This window comes from Euprymna scolopes, chromosome 5 (assembly GCF_053919585.1).
Source record: "Euprymna scolopes isolate OS-2025 chromosome 5, ASM5391958v1, whole genome shotgun sequence".
Classification (NCBI taxonomy): domain Eukaryota; kingdom Metazoa; phylum Mollusca; class Cephalopoda; order Sepiida; family Sepiolidae; genus Euprymna; species Euprymna scolopes.
Window position 1 is genome coordinate 29,515,387 of NC_136486.1, and position 21,087 is coordinate 29,536,473.

General features: G+C 31.9%; 1 protein-coding gene across 4 annotated transcripts in view; it reads right to left on the bottom strand.

Moving 5' to 3' along the window:
• The window catches only part of LOC145276758 (proto-oncogene tyrosine-protein kinase receptor Ret-like), a 648,944-nt gene that overhangs the window by 289,953 nt on the left and 337,904 nt on the right, over window positions 1–21,087 (bottom strand). For all 4 annotated transcript variants that reach the window (XM_080128005.1, XM_080128004.1, XM_080128006.1 and 1 more), the window contains exons 4-5: window positions 4,191–4,447; window positions 1,826–2,018 (exon numbers count right to left, since the gene is read on the bottom strand). In XM_080128005.1, coding sequence (XP_079984131.1) covers window positions 1,826–2,018; window positions 4,191–4,447 — 450 coding nt within the window. The remainder of the gene's footprint in view (window positions 1–1,825; window positions 2,019–4,190; window positions 4,448–21,087) is intronic.

Below are 21,087 nucleotides of genomic sequence, written 5' to 3' on the forward strand. Positions count from 1 at the left end.
TGTATTTGCGAACTAGCCGCTGGTGCTGTTGAGTAGAGTAGAAAATTGACTTTACATTTACTTTTGTCAGCCTCGTATCTTGCTTCCCGTTTTTTGTCATTTAGTCCTCGTATTCTATGGCCGATGCTTCTGACACAATAGCTGTTTTCTGTATCAGAACCCACCTCATACTTATCGTTAACGGATTCTGTACATTGAAGTATTAATTTTTGCCTCTGTACATCAAATAGCTTTATGCCTTGTCTGGAGCGATTTTCCATAAACAAAGAGCTAAAATTAAACGTGTTGTATAGATTTAGCGACGATTATAATAGACAATATTGAGAGAAAATAACCCGTTTTTCGCCAAGCAACATTTAGATCAGTCGATTATCTCATTCAGTGAAAATAATGAATGATACATCTTTTCGAGTTCAGGTGAGTCTGGTTCATTTTTTTTTACCACAAGATGTTATCATTATCCATTATCCATTGTTGTATATCATCCCGGAAGGTGGATATCCATTCAACGCCTGAACGCTTAATTTAAAGACTTTTTAATAGTAAAATCTAAATGTGATTCACAGAAGTCTTTCGACGTTTAGTTTTAGAATAATAATGTGTAATAATAATTATTGCACAATGATTGCATGAACATTCTCAAATCGAAAGAGCATAATGCCACGTAATATAAGGCACGAAACGAAATAACGAAAGACGTTTATCGCAAAGACTACTACCTTAGCCTTGCAAAAAGTAAGGGTAGGGGGAGGAGGAAAACAGTGAGCAGGGAGAGATTTCCACAAGTCTGCGGTACTTGGAATGAAGGTATTGGAATAAACAACTGTATTTTAAGGAGTCATGAAAACAACAAATTGATAATATTAATATACGAACAAGTTAAACGAGCTGAAACAAAGGAAGCAGGGGATAAATCATACAATTCGTTAGAACAAATGCCATAATAGCATTTAATTTTCTTTTATTAATATATATATATATATATATATATATATATATATATATATGTGTGGGGGGTGTAAAAGAATGTTGTCGTTAGTCTTATAGAATGCTCTAGCTTCTCGAAAAAGAGTGAGAATTTTGATGATTTAGAAGAGTAGATGGAGATAATAGGTATGCGTTTTTTATTACATTTTCACCCCAAACCAGGCACATTGCCACTTTGATGTAAGGGGCTACTATCAGGGACATAAGCTACAGAGGTACTATGCGGGGAGTTGGGCAGCAAAATGTCGGTTCACGTTACACTTGAACTTCTGCATGTCAGTACAGTTGGGGAAGCTGGAACCCGGAAGGGAATTCTAAAGTCTAGCGGTCTGGGGAAGAAACTACTGGAGTAGAAGGCTCTCTTGCATCTAGGGATCTTAACTGTGAAGGGGTGGGATTTTACTGCTTGTCGGGTTAGTCGGGGGTATTTACGTCGAGGATGTACATATATATATATATATACACACATATATATATATATATATATATGTGTGTGTGTGTGTGTGTGTGTGTGTGTGTGTGTGTGTGTGTGTGTGGTCTAGGGAAAATGTGATCTGTGAGTTGTAAGGTTTGTGCAAGCATATATGAATATGTATTTTTGTAATAAGAATATAAGTGCCTTGGGATGACGAACTTTAATTATGGGACCGAGCCAATTTTATTTTTTGTTGACATCAGAAAATGTATTTGCGTGATGTTTCAACTAAAGTGCTTCTGAATAAGCACATTTCAAATGGCATTATAAATGGTCGCGTGAATCTATATTTGATCTGTTTCTTGTATCAAAGTTAAATAAAATTTTATCAACAGTTTTATAATCAATGAATTCTCTACTTACCAATACTGGTCGCAATACTCGTGGCCATAGGACTGTCCGGAACTGGCTTCTTGTCTTTTAATTGCTTATGATGAAATTCCCGTACACTGATGATCTTGACGATTCCAAGAGGGTCATTCTGAACTAACACTTCGTATTCGTCAGCCCTTGCCATGTCCAAGTCTGTAACCACTGCTGATATCTTTTGGAAACGCTGAATAAAAACAAACAAACACATTAAACTATACCAGTTATACTTCAACATGAATTAAACATATAATTTCGTTACATTACGATTCATTTGCCACTGATATACACATGAGATTTCTTTGTCTAAATGAATTCCAATGTATGATTCATACATTTTATTGAATAGCAAATCTCGCTTAAGATATTTCACTGTTTTGTATTTACAACGTGTTCATCCGAAAACACGAAGTGTTTTTAATAAGTTTCCAGACTTTTTTGTACAAGCATTTTTAAATCATCGTAGATGCTTGAAAATTCAGTATGTTATTGCTATACATATTATAAGATTACCGACGAATTTATATGATTTTAGGTTCAAATGAACAGCTACAGCAAGAATTGGAATACACCCTACTAAAGTCTGATTGTCACAGCTAGTGAATTTCAAAAATGCAATCTGGACAGGAGTACACATAGAAGAAAAATATGCAATGAAATTCTGTTTTTTTTTTTTCAACTTGGACAAATATCGCAGAAAAGTGAATGCTTCAGACTGATTTTGGACCATCTTGTATGAACCGAGTATAAGTTTTTGAGTGGTATAAGAGATTCAAGTAAGGCAAAGAGATTCAAGTAAGGCAAAGAGATTCAAGTAAGGCAAATAATCTGTGAGAAGTGTGGGGGGAGTAAGGAAGTCAGAACACCAGAGTTGATTGGTCATATAAAGAATTTCATGAATTAGGACCGTCACGTGTCTATAGAGACAGTTTGTGACATCATCACTAGAAGATTACCTAAAAGTGTAATGGTCTTTTTTATCCGGTTTCGTTTTCCATTGGAATTTCTTTCTCCTAGATGAACTAACTTGATCTGTAAGACATTCACAACAAAAACTCGACTCAACCAAAGTCAATAATTCCCCCCCTCTCTCTCTCTCTCTCTTTCTCTCTCTCTCGCTTTCTCTCTCTCTCTCTCTTTCTCTCTTTCTCTCTCTGCTTACATTTTCATAAACAGTTTCTTACATAGAACTAATCGTCTGCGGAACACAATAACACGAGGTTGCTTCTCAGTTGATTATAACTTTGTAATTTCTAAAGTCCAATGAAAACAATAAGTGCACAGTTTGATGTTAGTGTGTGAACTGTATGCACAATTATTTGCAAGGAACAGAAGATGTGGAAGATTTGCGCGAAGTTTGTGCCAAGCGTGTTCAGAGATCACAGACTATTTGAGGAAGATAGGCATCAAACAGTTTGTCAGCCTCCCTATAATTCATTCTTAGCTTCTTGTGATGTTTGGGTATTCCTTAAGCTCAAGGAAAACCTTAGAAGCTGTCGTTATTGGACAAAGGAGGAAAATACGAGGATCACTGACACGCTCACTTAAAAGGACTTACTTGGGACCTTCCAGAAGTTTTGGAACGGTACACCACGTGCATTGCAGCCGGTGTAGATTATTCCGAAGGGGACTAAAGTTTTATGTGGTTACTATCAATAAAAATGCCCATACGAAAAAAAGACTGGACACTTATTGAAGGCCCCTCGTACGTTTGAATGTTCTAAACAAAAAATCGGAAAGTATCTCTCCCTGTTTTCACAAACAAAACTACAAAACTTAAATAAAACTCATTGTAATTTTCACAAAACTTTTATGTTAATTCAAATTAACATGATAGCTTCGCTTCACTTGTTTTATCTAGTGTATATCGATATTTGAGCGAATGATAATTGATTATTATAGCTTTTTTTTAATTCAATGCCTTTTTTATTTTAATACAATAAATAATTATGTTAAAGACAATGATTTTATTCAATAAACAAATGTTCAGCGAGTCAGTAGAATTCAGAATTACCATTGATGGTTGGTTTTCGTTCGTTATGATTGCAGGTAAATCAAAGAAGCAATTCAGATGAAGTTTTCTTACGACGGTGTAATACGAAAAAATTACCATAATAAACTTTATAAGTATTACACGGAATTGCCTTACAGGCTCTCCTCTGGATTTCTTTAGAGGTATATTCCCGAAGCTTTTCCCATGTGTGTGATCCACATGGAAGGGGGCGTTTAAAATCAGGGTTTACCTTTTCCTTAGATAGACTGCCTTTCAAGGCTGACAGGTTCCAGTTACCCGAATAAAAAGTATTATTTTAAGCAATGCAAAAATGACATTTGTTCAATCAAAAATGAGTTTGATTACCTTTAATCGGTCGACATTTTTCTCAAAATGCTGGAAGGTTTGAAAGAGCGGTGGATTGTCGTCTATATCTCCTACGATTAACCGAATTCGGCGATTGTGCGTCGAACTGAGGGCGTTCGCCGTCCGTACATTACAATAAATGATGAAATTGATCTCGTCAGACACTTCCCGGTTGAGGGATTCCTTTAGGTAGATGGCCGACGTGTTATCATGTACCGACAACACGTCAGTTACATTCACTCGGTTTCTTGACGTGCCTGAAAAAAAAGCAAATAATATCACAAAAAATAGTATACCAACATATATAAATGTTTTGACTCTTTTTGTCTCGTGCGACCATAAACGAATTAACAACGCGTTTCAATAATAGATTTAGAGATAGTAGAGCTAATTTTTAAAACTACGCAACTATAGTCTCTCTCTTCTATTCTTCTATCTTCTTCTATTCTTCTTCTTCTTCTATATAAATAAAATGAACTCATTTTTTCCCGTGGGATTTTGACCTTAATAGGATTAAAAATCAAGATATTTCATGCAAATATAATATGCACAAACGGCAGAACAATATCTGAGGTGTGTTATAGGCTTATTATTTCTCAAATTCCTCGATAATCTTAGATTTCTATACTTTTTCTGGTGAGAAGTCACGGCCAAAATCGGTTAAGATCAATGGAAGTGGTAAAATATTTTCTCTCTAATAAATTCCTCCTCCCCCTGCCACCACTTAACACCGTTTGGGGATCGTTCACAAGGAACAGTTGAGAAGAGAACACCGGTTTGGCTTCGTAGTTCTTTCATGTGAAGTTATTTAAAATCACTAAACTAAGCTTCAGTGCTCTGTGGCGTAGTGGTTAGCGTGCTGGACAATTCACATTATATTTTCACGTTCGCGCCGATCTACCGTAGTCGTTTTTTTTTTGTTTTTTTTTTGCTAAACAATTTGAATGGACTTTTCTTGGTGGCCGAACTGTTAACGTTGCGGATGTTTTTTTTTTTTTCACACTTTATTTTCCTACTTTTACTCATGACTCCGGGTTTGATCCTTCCTACTTACCTACCATAACATTTTATAAAACTACCCCCCGTCCCGGAAACAAACACTCGGGCAACGCCGGGTACCCCCGCTAGTTCTTAATAAATAATAGAAAGTAGAATTAAGGTTTACTTTCGGTAGGCTAGCATCTTTCGCTTTCCTTACTTAATCCTTTAGTTTTTGTATTCGGAATATTTCCATATAACAATTCTCATTGATTAGGGTCTTTTAACCTTGAAAATGTATTAATTTAAAGGAAAATAGAAAGTTGACGTTGGGTTTACTATTTTATTATTATTTACTTTTGTCCCTTAATTCTCAAATTCCACAAGCGATGTTTCTGACAGAGGGAGAGGAATTGCTATTTTCTCAGTTGAAATTCATCTAACACATTGGATCTTACAGTAGTAATTTTTACTTAAACCGTTTACATAAGGTGGCTTCAAACCTCGTCTGAAGCGATTACCATCGAAAAAAATACCTCTTTATATAAAGTAGCTGCATGCTTTGTCTAGAGCGATTTCAATTGAAAGAAAAATTAACTCCTTATATCAAGTGAATTCAAACTACGTTTGGAGCGATTACCAAAGAAAAGCTGATTACATCAAGTGGCTTTATACATTGTCTGGGGCAATTTCGATAAAAAAATTATTTATCTCCACACAAAGGCTAAATAAGGCACAAGGTATTTTTTTTATTTGGGGATTATCCAGCACATGCCCCCTCCCCGAAAAGCTCAATTTTCATAACTCTCATTCTCTTTCTTTCTTTCTTTCTTTCTTTCTCTCTCTCTCTCTCTCTCTCTCTCTCTCTATATATATATATATATATATATATATATATATATATAATGTAAATATATGCATCTATATGTGTGTGTCTGTGTGTGTGCATATTTGTGTATCGTTTGTCAGAAAACTTATTGGTATACAACCATCATCTATTATTATTCCTGTTTTGTAAAAACTCATCAATTACAGATCAACCATCATTTATCATTGGATGCTGAACATAAATCAATAATCGGCCCAGAATCTCCGAAAATCGAAATAATCCCAGACTGAAATACTTTAGCCATTTTTACAATATTGCCACACACACACACACACACACACACACACACACAAAAAGAAATGAAAATAAAAACGACCTACTTAGGACTGCTAGGCTAAACATTCCCAAATCCAAATCATTTTCATAATAGAATCCAAGATAACTATGGCTGGCAGTTTAGCTTCGAAAGAAAAATGTTTTGTTTTTTTAGATTTGCTGCTATTTTTAGTTGGCTCAATCACGAAAAGTTTTTAAAAAATGCAAAAAACAACAACAACAAAAATAGTTATAGCTCATTAGAGAAGCCTGTGAAAAGTTCACGGTTTAAAAGAGACTAGACTTTTTAGCCCCCTTAAAACGGGTAGAAGTAATTGCTTGTCGATTTAGAATGAGTGCTTATATTTAAGGTCAATAGCATTGCATATTAATCTGTATTAATCGCTATTAATCCTTATTAATCTCTAATTCGAACTGTGTGGTAATAATCACTTTACGCCTTTGTTATGATCAGTAGTGTACGTTGTTACATTTGGTCCAAATCACCTTTTCCTTCTTTCATCAAATTATTTCGATTATCGATTATCGATATTTTTCGAAGACATTCCGATACAAAACATACCTAAGAACACTGCCAGGCACATGAAAATACATTTGTGTGAATTTTCATAAAAATCGGCCCAGTCGTTTACGAGTCCATAGGGAACGAACTCACACACAGACACAAATACATATACAAAGTTCGTTTTATATAATAGTAGAGATAAAAATATTATAAAACGTTTATCGAAGTAATACGCGTATGGCCGCAACCTTCGATTTGAAAATCAAATTGCACATTTGGATGGAGTTTGATCCATCGACACATATTAAGCAAGATTTGCCGATTTTCAATTTCGTCTTGCGAATCTTTTATAAATCTATTTTGATAAAAAATAATACTTTGATTTATTGGCTTTTTTGTGTTGATTTTAGATGGGTCTTCATTGTTTTCAGTAATATCCATATGTTTCCTAATGTTGTAATTAATAATTTTTAATATACCGAGCGAAAAAATCATATCCATTTTAAAACTGTGTTTGATTGTTGTTTGCACGGATCTATCTATCTATCTATCTATCTATCTATCTATCTATCTATCTATCTATCTATCTATGATGAGAATAATGGAAATAGTATTTCGACGAAACAGAGAAATAAAAAAAGGAGCAAACCAAGTTATGTGTTCGTCAACGTTTCGTCTTTATTTCATCCAAAGGAATTCTCGAAATAAAGACGAAACGTTGATGAACACATAACTCGGTTTGTTCCTTTCTCTCTCTCTCTCTCTCTCTATATATATATATATATATATATATATATATATATATATATATATATATATATATATATATATATATGAGCAAACAGTTAATAAAAAATGTTAAAAAACACTTTGAAATGAGCTATAAACATATTTAATCTGAAAAGGAAACACTAGATAAATGGATAGTCCTTAATCCGCGGAGTTTCGAAGAAATACTTTCCTTCTCATCAGGGGGTAGGAATTAGCAAAATGCGGGATCGGATTTTGCATGCAGAAGTATTTGATGAAACAACAAGAAAGTTAAAGATCTTATTATTATAATTATTATAAGGTCTATCTCCTATTTGGTTTTATCGAGCTTTTATATCTGGCTGAGATAATTTTATAAATATTAATTCTTTAATATTTATAATTTACTTTAATTTTACCATCTTGGACCATTTTGGTAAATTTAATTGTAATTTTCATTTTATATATATATATATATATATATATATATATATATATATATATACATATATATATATATATATATATATATGTGTGTGTGTGTGTGCGTGTGTGTGTGTGTACTATTAAATAAAATAAACTTTATGTGTGTGTGAGTTCGTTCTCTATTGACTCGAAAACGGCTGGATCGATTTTATGAAATTTCACACGAAAGTGTTCTTAGCTAAGTTTTGTATCTAAATGTTTTGGCTAAAGTAAACAGCTTACACAGTTTCATATCACATGTGCATTTGAAACGTTTTATTACAGGACAAGCCAAAAGGCCTAATATAAAAAAAATCAACAGTTTTTTTTCATGATAATCACGAGTTCGAAATGAATGTTTCATTTCATTTATAAAATGGGTCCCCAACAAGAACAAGCAATCAATCGAATTAGTTGAAAATGAGCGATTTTATCGATTTAGATGACAATTAAAATATGGCAGTATGAGACATTCATTGATCATCATTCAATCCCCGACAACGTCAGGTCTCCCTGCTAGTATATATATATATATATATATATATATATATATATATATATATATATATATATATTAATTATTTCCACGGCCAGAAAGGTCGCAGTTCACAAGAGACATGACGACCAACAAACCGGAAGCCCAAAACTCGAGTTTCACCCTGATTTGGGCTCATCAGTTTGGCATATCGAAACTCGGGATTCAAAACCCGATCATCTTGCATCTGTTTGACCTCTTGGCAGCCAAATTTTCAGACAAAAACTGATTAGAAAGCTTGCCCAATGTCTGAATACACTTTATGAAAATTTTCAAATGTTTAGACAAAGAGTAATGTGGTAGAGACCGCAGAGGTCAAATTTTTTTCAACATTAACACCAATTTTTAACCCTTAAAATTTATTGTTTGGGGCTCAAATTAAATGAAAAATTTTATCCACGTCCAAGTTACCTACATCAAAAATTTAGACCACAATATTGGAGCAGGTGTTTTGTTGAGTTTTCAAAGTTAAATTTGTTGCACTTTTACCCTTTGACAGCATAATTATTTGGCGAAAACTGATTTTAAAGATTTTTCCAAATCTCAGTACGCCTTATGTCAAATCTCGAGTCTGTAGACTGAAAATTGACAGAATAGTTTGGTAAGGGAAATGTACACACACAGGCACACAGACACACACAGACAGACAATTTCACTTATATATATATATATATATATATATATATATATATATATATATATATATATATATATATATGTTGCGGGTTTAAATCGTTCATCTGGTATTAATCGTTACACCCTGCACTGAAGATTCCCGAAAGGATGAAGCACTAGTGTCTGTAGGTATTTAATTATTATAGTAAAAAATAATTATGTATATATATATATATATATATATATATATATATGTATATATATATTTGTTTTTTGTTTTTGTTGTTATTGTAAGTCCAATATTTCGCTAAAAAATAGCCTCTGCAGGGTAAGAAGTCCAGTATGTAATTACTTGGCTTCCACCATAACACCAAAATGAGAAAAAGGGAAAAAAATCACGGACCGGACTTCCTACCTTCCTCCTAAGAGGCTATTTATAAGCGAAATATTGGACTTACAACATACAAAAAAGTAAATAAAAAACAATTTTATCATTATAGTCGCCACTTCAAGTTTTTAAATTTCTCATTAAAATTTTATTTGAAAATAAGTGTCTTCAAAAATGTGTGCCCATCTTTTACTACACAAACACAGACACAGACACACACACATATACATATACACACACACACACACACACACACACACACACACACACACACACACACACACACACACATATATATATATATATATATATATATATATATATATATATATATATATATATATACTCCTGGGAAAATATGCTTATCCAATTATATCTCACCCTTTATTTTTACCAATCATTCATTTATAAAGCTCGATGTATGTACAAATATAACTACAGAGCATATAAAATAAATGAAAAAATATATATATCCCAAATTTCAAGATGTTTTATATTTTACCATTTATTTCATTATCGTGTTAATGTGTTCAATTCTTGAAGAACCTGTTTCGCAACGTAAAAAACAATCATATAATTATTATATCAATCTTTATATTTTACGCCCTAAAATTGAAATAATAATTATAATCTGTGAATATAGACTATAATAAAAGATGATTTCCATATATATGAATAAAATCATTTAATTAGATTCAAGTACACATCTTCAGCAAACAATACATGTACGAACGTTTCTGAGACGGTACAGTATAGTACTGTCTATTTGAATGAAATCTTATCATCACCACTGGGATTAGACACACACACACACATACACACACACACACATATATATATATATTTAAATTAATAATTATAGTAAAAAAATAATTAAGTTAATTATTATAGTAAAAATTATATGTATATATATATATATGTATGTATGTATGTTTGTGCGTGTGTATGTGCGTGTGTGTTGTGTGTGTGCATAATCTGTGTGGGAGGTAGCTTTATGTAAACAACATTTTACTTTCTTGTATAAACTCATTCATACTTCTATCTGAACAGAAATGTAAGTTTATACACACACAAACACCAATATATATATATATATGTATATATGTATATATATGTGTGTGTATGTGTGTATATGCATATATATTACACACATAAAGACTATATATATATATATATATATATATATACATAGTAATTTACAAAATATAATGGCGATTAAGCTACATTGAATATTCCGCGTTTGATCCACTCTAGGACTCTTCAGGCTTATGCGCATAAGCCTGAAGAGTCCTAGATTGGATGAAACGCGGAATATTCAGTGTAGCTTAATTGCCATATATATTTTATAAATTACTAATTAGCTCTACCTACGTATTGAGCACTTTTGAACTAAATACTTAAAGTTTACGCATAAATCTATATTTTCGTATATCAATTTTATGTGAGTAAATTAAGTAGTTATATATATATATATATATATATATATATATATATATATATATATATATATATATATATATATATAAATCTTTAGATGTGTCGAGATGAAGCAGCAATCTACGGACAGAAAATATATTGTATTTAAAACAACGTACGTAGTTTATAGTCTATATTTATAGTAAATTTGTATTGGACTTCCGCATCGTTTGCGTTTCTTAAATGCAGAGTAATAGATGATAAAGAAAAACATATTTCCGAAAGAAAAAATGAAATAAATAACAATGATATTATTCATTCCAGCTGTTTTGTAGCTCGAATATTGATTGATAACTTCTAACAGACCACTAAAGTTACCGGTCATTGATTCTTGGGTCTCGCGGCAGTGCAACGCATGTCATAAAATCACTATGCTTCGCGTAGAGCGCTTAGCGACATCAGCCTTGTGCCGAACTCTGATTCATCTCGTCACATCTACAGATTTATTTATATATATATATATATATATATATATATATATATATATATATATATATATATATATATATATATATATATATATATATTCCCAACTCGCATTTAGGTAAAAATGCACTTCCGTAAATAATTGACTTCATTCAAAACATATCGCTAAAATCAAAACAAAACAACATCTAAGTAAATCACGATATATCCAGACAGTTGGCGAGATGGTCCAGGGGTAAGGGTTTAGGCTCATTACCGTTGGGTCCCGATTTCGAGTCTCGCTAGGTACAGCCACTCTGACGAGTCGTAGACGACGAAACACATGTCAGTGGATAATTAGATTTTAAAAATTATATATATATATATATGTATATATATATATAGTCTTTATGCAAGTTATTGAGATGATTGAGAGCATTAAACAAAGAGAAAGTAATAATAAAATAATAATTCTAACAGCGTAAATTAAAACAGAATTGGTGTTAAATACTAAGGAATCCCACGTCAGTTGCAATTTTGTCAATAATTAAATTAACTGCACAATTTCTCAGATCTGTAGAACAGAGTTGAATGAACTATCAGAGACGTAAAGTTATGGAAGGGGACAATATGTCGAATGATACTTATACAGTATTGTACGATAATACGTTTTCGAGCTGAGTGAAAGGTTTTTAAGTCAGTTCTCCCATAAATTGTGCAACCGAGACACGGCCAATATGTAGAATAATCTAAGCGGAATGTTACTCTGAGTGACTGTCTGTGTGCGTCATTCATTTCAATAAGTTGGGAAGTTAGTAAGTTAATAATTATCTAAGAAAACATTCGTCAGTCTATCTTCAGAGTCAGTTCTCTTCAAATAAAACTATTTCTGAAAACTCTTAGTTGGCGTTTCATTTGACATTGTATCGAAAAGAAGCTTATATCTATAGAAATCACTAGATAAAACGGCAGCGACGTAAAAGAAGCAAATATTGACAAGAGTCCATACGGACACCACACGTATGGATAAAGACTATAGCTTCATTAAAACTGCTATTTTAAGATAAATCCCTTCCCATAAAGTAAGGTGTGCTCGCATGTTTATATGTTTCTCAAGATTATTAGCGATCGTTATAAATTTGTGAACAAAACTACAAAACGAAAAAGATCTAAAAAAAGAGTGATATTAAATTGAATTTAATTTTATTAAAATGTGCTAAAAAAAGGGGTATATTCACTTCGTGAACATTCATATCAGATTTACGAATCAGATGATTAATTAATGACTATTTTCCATATTTAAGTATCGTTAAAATATTTTATGGGTTTTTGATAGTTCAAACATATCAGATTTGCCTTGAACTTGATCTATAAGCAAGATTTTATGAATGAGTATTTCTAAGCAGGGTCGTTTAACCTTATATACATACGTACGTACGTACATACATACATACATACACATACATACATACATACATACATACATACACATACATACATACGTACATACATACATACACATATATATGTGTGTGTGTCTGTGTATTTGGTTTTCATATACATACACACACAAATATATATACACACATATTTATATGCGTGTGTGCGTATGTGCGTATGTGCGTATGTGTGTATTTGTGTGTTTACATATACTTGTAACATGTACAGATTTGTTTCGTACGAATATTTCTAATTCAAAACTGGATATTTTCTCCGTGGACTCATCAGAAGGAAAAACAGAAAAATGCATAGCAATGTAGCAGATAAAATCAAAAACAAACAAAACATTCAAATCGAATTTATTTCCGGCTTTGTACCAATATATATATATATATATATATATATATATATATATATATATATATATATATATATATTTATATATATATATATATATATATACGTAATTATGCCGTACTATATATATATATATATATATATATATATATATATATATATATATATATATAACTACTTCATTTACTCACGTAAAATTAATATACGAAAGTATAAATTCATGCGTTAACTTTAAGAATTTACTTCAAAAGTGCTCAATACGTATGTAGCTCTAGTTAGTATGTTATAAAATATATATGGCGATTAAGCTATATATATATATATATATATATATATATATATATATATATATATAAGTCCTAGAGTGGATGAAACGCGGAATATTCAGTGTAGCTTAATCGCCATACATATTTTATAACATACTAACTAGAGCTACCTACGTATTGAGCACTTTTGAAGTAAATTCTTAAAGTTTACGCATGAATTTATACTTTCGTATATTAATTTTATGTGAGTAAATGAAGTAGTTATATATATATATATATATATATATATATATATATATATATATATATATATATATATAGTATCGCATAATTACGTTGACACACCGGTTCCCGCTGGCTCACCGAAGTTAAGCAACGTTGAGCATGGACAATACTAAATTGGTGACCATTTGGGACTTTCAGATGCTGTACGAACTCTCCACTTATCTCGGCATTGTTTCCAGTCATCCTGGACTTCTCCTTGCACCTGGACTCAAACACTGCCGATTCAGGAGAGGTGTGGTTGGTGATTGCGCAATCCTTGCCTCATAATTACACGCCCTACTGCCCCTAAGGGGTTCCCTGTGTCTTTCATGACAAAATGGAAGCATGGGTATATATATATATATATATATATATATATATATATATATATATAAATCGATATTGAAACGGCAGTCCAATAAACATCTGCCGAATTAAAAGATACCAACACCTCCCTACTGCAACAGCCTAAATATAAGAAATCCTACTTCCCCCTACCCCTTACCTCTACCCCCTTCCTTCACCACGGCTCCCTCCAAAAAAACGCTACTGCTCGCATTTACAAAGTACAAACCCCACTTTCTCCCAGCACATAAACCACACCCAAATATCATTCTAAAACTAATATACTTTTGACTCTCGATTCAATATCGATTATTTTTTGGTCTGATGAAGTGTTATCCTTTAATTGGGATCTACTGATACATGTATGCACATATGTAACCAATAATGTTTGTATCATAAACGGACCGACAAACCGGAACCGGCTGAAATCGAAATAATGCCTCATCTACCAACAACTTGTTAGTACCGTATTTCTAGCAAGTATTTTATGTTATTCTGGTTCTCGTATCAATATTTCTTGCACATACGTGTTATTAATTGATCTGAAGCCACGTGATACTTTATTTCATTGACTAATCAAAGACGTCAGACTAGCTGGGCAGTCGAGAGAATGAAAATCATTACATTAGATCAGCGTACGAAGTGACAATGTCAAGACCCCCACGACGTAGATACCAATTGAATATGTCAATCTGAAAATTGGCAGAGAATTGGCGAGATTGAAAAGATCAACTGAAAAAGAAGATTGCAATGAATTGTTTGTAATTAATAAACAAACCGTGAACTTACAAACACACGCGCGTGCGCGCACACTCGCGTGCACGCGCACACACACGCGCGCGTGCATATATTGTTCCAGCGCAAAAGCGCAATACACAAAATGTTTACTAATATACTTCAGGGTTTTTTTTCTAATAGGCGCGTTGACTTACGAGAAGATAATTGTTTCTTTTTAATGTTTTCAATTTTTATCGTGATTTTTTTTCGTTTTCTACTTAGCATTTTTAATGAAATATAAAAAAAACATGTTTAATATTTCATTTTAAACACTTTTCTCTTTTAGAGGATTTAAAAATATTGCATTTAACGAAAAATATTTTTAAAATGTTTGTTGGTGCAATCAGGCGGCCGCTGACAGACCCTGGGTGTTGCAGCAGGACTCGGCGCCGGCCCACAAGTCCAAAGAGACCCAGGCTTGACTTCAGAAAGAATGCTTCGACTTTGTATCCTTTTCTCACTGCCCCCCTCCATCCCCGACCATGAAATCGCTGGAGTTCTTCTTTTTGTCATACGTCGTAAACATCAGAAACATGGCCTCTCAAAAAACAAGAAGCTGAGTATTTGCCTGAAGCGACTACATTAAATAGATCTCAGCTCTACTACATAATCAAGTTAGCTGGATTGATTTTTTTTCAATAAAAGTTTTAAAATAAAGCTGTATTGTTATTTTCCTTAGGGTGACTCTTATCGTTTTACCCTGTACATATAGAGGGTGTATGTGGAGATCGGTGAGTTTTTTAATCCAAGGCATTTCAGGGTAAAACATTATTATTTAATTGCCAAAATAAGTTATTTAATTGCCAAAATAAGTTATTTTTACTTACATGGGTATTTTCTTATGTTTTAACTTATTTTTAATTTTTTTTTATTGCGAATAAAAGTAGTGTACAATACATTACTGTTACCAAACGCAACGTAAATTTCTCTTAAATAAGAAATAACTTGCTTATATAGAATTCTACCCGTATGAAAAAACCAAACAAATTTACTGCGTGATGGAAAAATAATTTTGTACAGCAAATGATCACACAGAATCATCGAATTGTTCTATTTTTATATAAGAAATAAAGTCCTTAAAAGTAATATTAGTAATGCATCGTCAGTTTTAATTAGTACTTTTATGAGCGCTATAGCGACCATCTAAGTTTTATTAGATTTCCAAGTGCCGAAGTAAAAAAAATAATTGCGTGGTTTTATTAGTTCTCTGGGCGCCTACTTACTTTTCTTTACTGCTTTCTAAAGCGCTTTGTAATCATTCTGAGTTTTATTTTTTCATACTCCCTTAAAATACCATTTCTATTCCAGAGTGGTGTAAAAACATAATTTTTTATAGTGTTCTGGTTCTGTTCCTTGATTTTATTTTGTGCTTTTAGTAGCGCTCTAGGAGCTTTCTGATTGCTATTTTAGTGCTCACTTAAAAAGGTTATTTCTTTTCAAGGGGGTTAGAAACTTGGTTTTATTAGTGCTTTGGATGCCTCCTAAATTCAGGGATTTCAGTGGGAGTCTAGAGGCCACCTTTTATTTCTTTAATTGCTCATTTGTTTTTGTTTCATGTATTCGATTTTGATTGAAAGAGGTGCATAAACTTGTGGAATAATGCATTACGCCACTTGGAGCGTGATAGATGGTAAATTCAAATGTACTCAATGATCTAAATACATCTGGTATGTATAATAATATATGTTTATTCTTATTAATCTTATGTTGAATTGAACAATGCTATATTAAGCATAGATAGAATAAATATGAAAACTGAGGTAGAGATAGAGAGAGAAAAGGAGAGAGTGAGTGAGAGAGAGAGAGAAAAGTGAGAAAACGAAGATACAACGAGAAACATCAGTATAGAAAAAAAGGAAAAACAACAGATTTAATTCTATATGCTTTTCTGCCTTTTTTAAAATCTAATTTTGATCAGTTTTCTTACAAATAACCAAGTAGAATATTGATGCTAAAAAGTAGTTTCAACTTCTTACAAGCATGCACAACTTATTCATTGTTTTAAATAAAAAAATGTGATATAAAATATAATCTAACAAAATGAGATACAAGTTAGAAAAATTGCAAGACGTGCAAATGGTTGAACAAAATATTTTTCAATAAACTTTAAAAATTAAGGTACAAGATATAATTTGAAATTTATCAATTTTAAAAACGCACTTTTATAAATTTTACAAAGCAATATATAATTTAAATAGAATCTTACAATTACCTTGAATTTATTTTATGTTATGTATATTTTGTTGCACTCTAAAATTATCATTATTTTAAAAAGTTTTTTGCGAATTAGTCCTCTGTGCAAATCATTCCTCGTAATATACAGGATGACCCAAAATAACGGGCCCCAGCTCTTATTAGGCCCCCGTTTCTTAGTGTTTTGTCCGAATGAAATGAAACTTTGGTCATAACTAGATTATTATATTCAAAACATAACATCAAAATACTAGGGTCTTTGGCCTTTTTTCTCCATTCTTCAGCATATGTTCTAGATGGCCTCCATTTAGTTCCGTGCATTTCTTGAGGCGCAGCACGAAGTTGTCATGATGTTCTTACAGACCGAGTTGGTAATGGCTCTCATCTCCCTCATGGCTTCCTTAAGTTCCGTGATAGTTCTGGGTTTCCCTGCGTAAACTCTGTCCTTAAGATAGCCCCGAAGGAAAAAATCGGGGGGGGGGCTTAGGTCCGGGCTATTGGGTGCCCAATCAAAATTAGTCTTGACACTGATCACTCGGCCTCCGAAGTTCTCTTTCAACCAATCTCGGGACAGGTTTGAGGTGTGAGAACTTTCTCCATCCTGCTAGAACGAGAACTTGCTCATGAGTGACGAGTAGATGGTTTGGAGCTCAATCTTGAAGGTTTTGAGGACCTTCACATACCGCTCCTTGGTGACTGTCACTGCTGCTCCAGATTCTTCGATGAAGATTGGTCCGATGATGCCTCTGGCCGAGATTGCAGCCCACATCGTGCACTTAGGCGAGCGCAGGGGCTTGGTGGCTACTTCATTGGGTCCGGAGGACCCCCAGAAGACATTTGTCTTGGAGTTCGCCTTTCCATCCAGATGGAAGTGGGCTTCATCTGAGTGTATAATAATCAATAGAGGATTGATTCTATAATAATACATACGCAACATGTCATGGTGTCCAGCTAGTACTATATATATATATATATATATATATATATATATATATATATATTGTGTCCAACTAGTACTATATATATATGTGTGTGTGTGTGTGTGTGTTTGTGTGTGTGCGTGTGTGCGTGTGTGCGTTGATGTTTTCTTATGTTAGTTAATAAAACTCTAGTGCTCTTCTTCCGTCAACAATATGACTTGAAGAAGTTTTACGCAATTCGCTATTGTACTTTGGGTCGCTCGTATTAAGAATTGAACCTTCACTTTCCAGGAATGAAACATTTACAACTGAATTTTACTAAGTATACTATCGACTACGCCACGGATCCACATTATTCATACAAATATAAATCGTGATACTGCTGTGGGAACGTTGCTTTCTTCTTATACGATCAAGTGTATTCGTTTCGTAAGGTTTTCCTCCCCTGAGATCATATCTTAAGAAATGCTATAAAATTTCTGGAATTTATGTTTTCCTTCATTGAAGAAACGACTGTCCTTTTTGTTATTCTAACCATTTATACGTGATTGTTTCTAATATTTATATCTCTGATTATTTGTGAGACAGCAACCATTTCTATTTTCACAAGGAAACGCGTGTAAGACGGTCATGGAAAGGTTAAAATTTTCACCCATATACATACATACATACATATATATATATATATATATATATATATATATATATATAATAAAGATAATGTATAAATAATTTATGTTAAGCGATTTCTTTGGATAACGGTAATGTAATTCTGAGTATATATATATACATATATATATATACATATATATATATATATATATATATATATATATGCTAGTATATATATATATATATATATATATACTAGCAAAGATACCGGTGTCAAGCGCGGAACTTTGCTGTGTGTGCTGAGGTACCAGTTTCATAGTTATCCGAGTGTACAGCAAAGTCCCAATCTTCACCTTTAACTTTGACCTTGAACATGGTGTGCACCAACCTTAGGTCGGAGACCATTATCATGTCAGATTTGGTCATGATTGGCCCAGTGTTGTGGACTGTAAGAGAGTATATATACATAGAATATGACCATGGCCTTTACCTTGGAAAATTGTGTGCACTATCTCTAAGTGGGGACCATCACCATGCCAGGTTTGGTCATAATCGGTCTCACTGGCATGGGCTGTAGGAGAGTTGTACACACACACACACACGCATACACACACATACACGAATGCTACTAGCTACTTTATATATACATATATAAAATTGTACTTTTAAGATAATACTATCTCGGTAACAAATTTGTGCAGAAAAGCCAAAGAGTATAAAAGAAGGAAAGTCTAAATGTAAATATTTACCCGGTTCGGCTGACTTGAGCAAAGTTCAATCAGTCAGGTTAAAGCAACAACCAACCCCAAGCAAAATCTCTACCCAAATAGAAATTATCATTTACACTTTTGTCTAAGTCTCGAACCAATTGTCGATCAATCATATTTGATGCATTCTCAAAACTCTGCGCTATGTACTTCTGATCTGCTTCCTGAAGATACACATACTTTTTCGGAGTGCGTGATTGCACCCATGGATACGCTTCCAGACAATGAGATCATACATGCCATTTCGAAGTCTATTAGGATCTATTCTGTTCAAGCATGCTCTAATATCCCGGAGAACGTATAAATGACCCTACAATTGTGGGTCGATAGTAACTTATGTTCAACTCATTGTATAAAATTGATCCTTTTAATATGAATTTCGCTAAAAAAAAAAAACTCAACGCCTTTAGACATGCCAAAATTAATATTTTAAACGAAACAAAATCATATTTGTTTAAATATAGATATATAAAATACTGCAGTGTATATATGTATGTATACTGCTACCTATCTATCTATCTATTTATCCATCTATCTATCTGTCTATCTAGACATCCATCCATCTATCTCTCTCTCTCTCTCTCTCTCTCTCTATATATATATATATATATATATATATATATATATATATATATATACATGTGTGTGTGTGTTTGTGGCAATTTCGGTAAAGTATGTGTTCGTAGTTATAATAAAAAAATTAAAATATGAATTAACCAATAATAATAAATGATAAAAGATTTAAAATGAAAATTAACGAGTAATAATACAATATAAAAACGAAATTTAATAGTTTTAATAAAATAATTTAAAATTCAAATTTAACCAGTAATATTAAATGATAAAAACGAAATTAACTAGTAATATTAAATAATAACTGCAAAATTATTTAGCATTAATCAAATAATACAAAAAAAAAGAAATTACCCAGTAATATTAAATGATACAAAAATTAATTAGTAATGATTAAATAATACAAAACGAAATTAATTAATAATATTAAATGATATGAAACAGATTTAACTACTAATAATTAAATGATACACCAACAAAATTAATTAGTTAATATTAAATAATACAACAACGCAATTAATCAGTAATATAAAATGCTAGAAAACAAAATAAATTAGTAACAATTAAATAATACAAAAAGGAAATTAACTACTAACATTTAATGAATTGAAACGAAATTTACTAGTAAAAATTAAATAATTCAAACACAAATTAACTAGTAATAATAAAATAATGCAAAATAAAATAAATTATTAATTATTAAATAATACAAAAACCAAATTAACTAGTAATATTAAATGATATGAAAAGAAATTTACTAGTAATAATTAATTTAAAGCCAAATTAACTAGTAATAATAAAATAATACAAAAACAAAATTAATTATTAATTATTAAATACAAAAACCAAATTAACTAGTAATATTAAATGAGATGAAAAGAAATTTACTAGTAATAATTAAATAATTCAAAGCCAAATTAACTAATAACACAAAAACCAAATTAACTAGTAATATTAAATGATATGAAAAGAAATTTACTAATAATAAGTAAATACTCCAAAGCAAAATTAACTAGTAATAATGAAATAATACAAAAACCAAATTAATTATTAATTATTAAATAATACAAAAACCAAATTAGCTAGTAATATTAAATGATA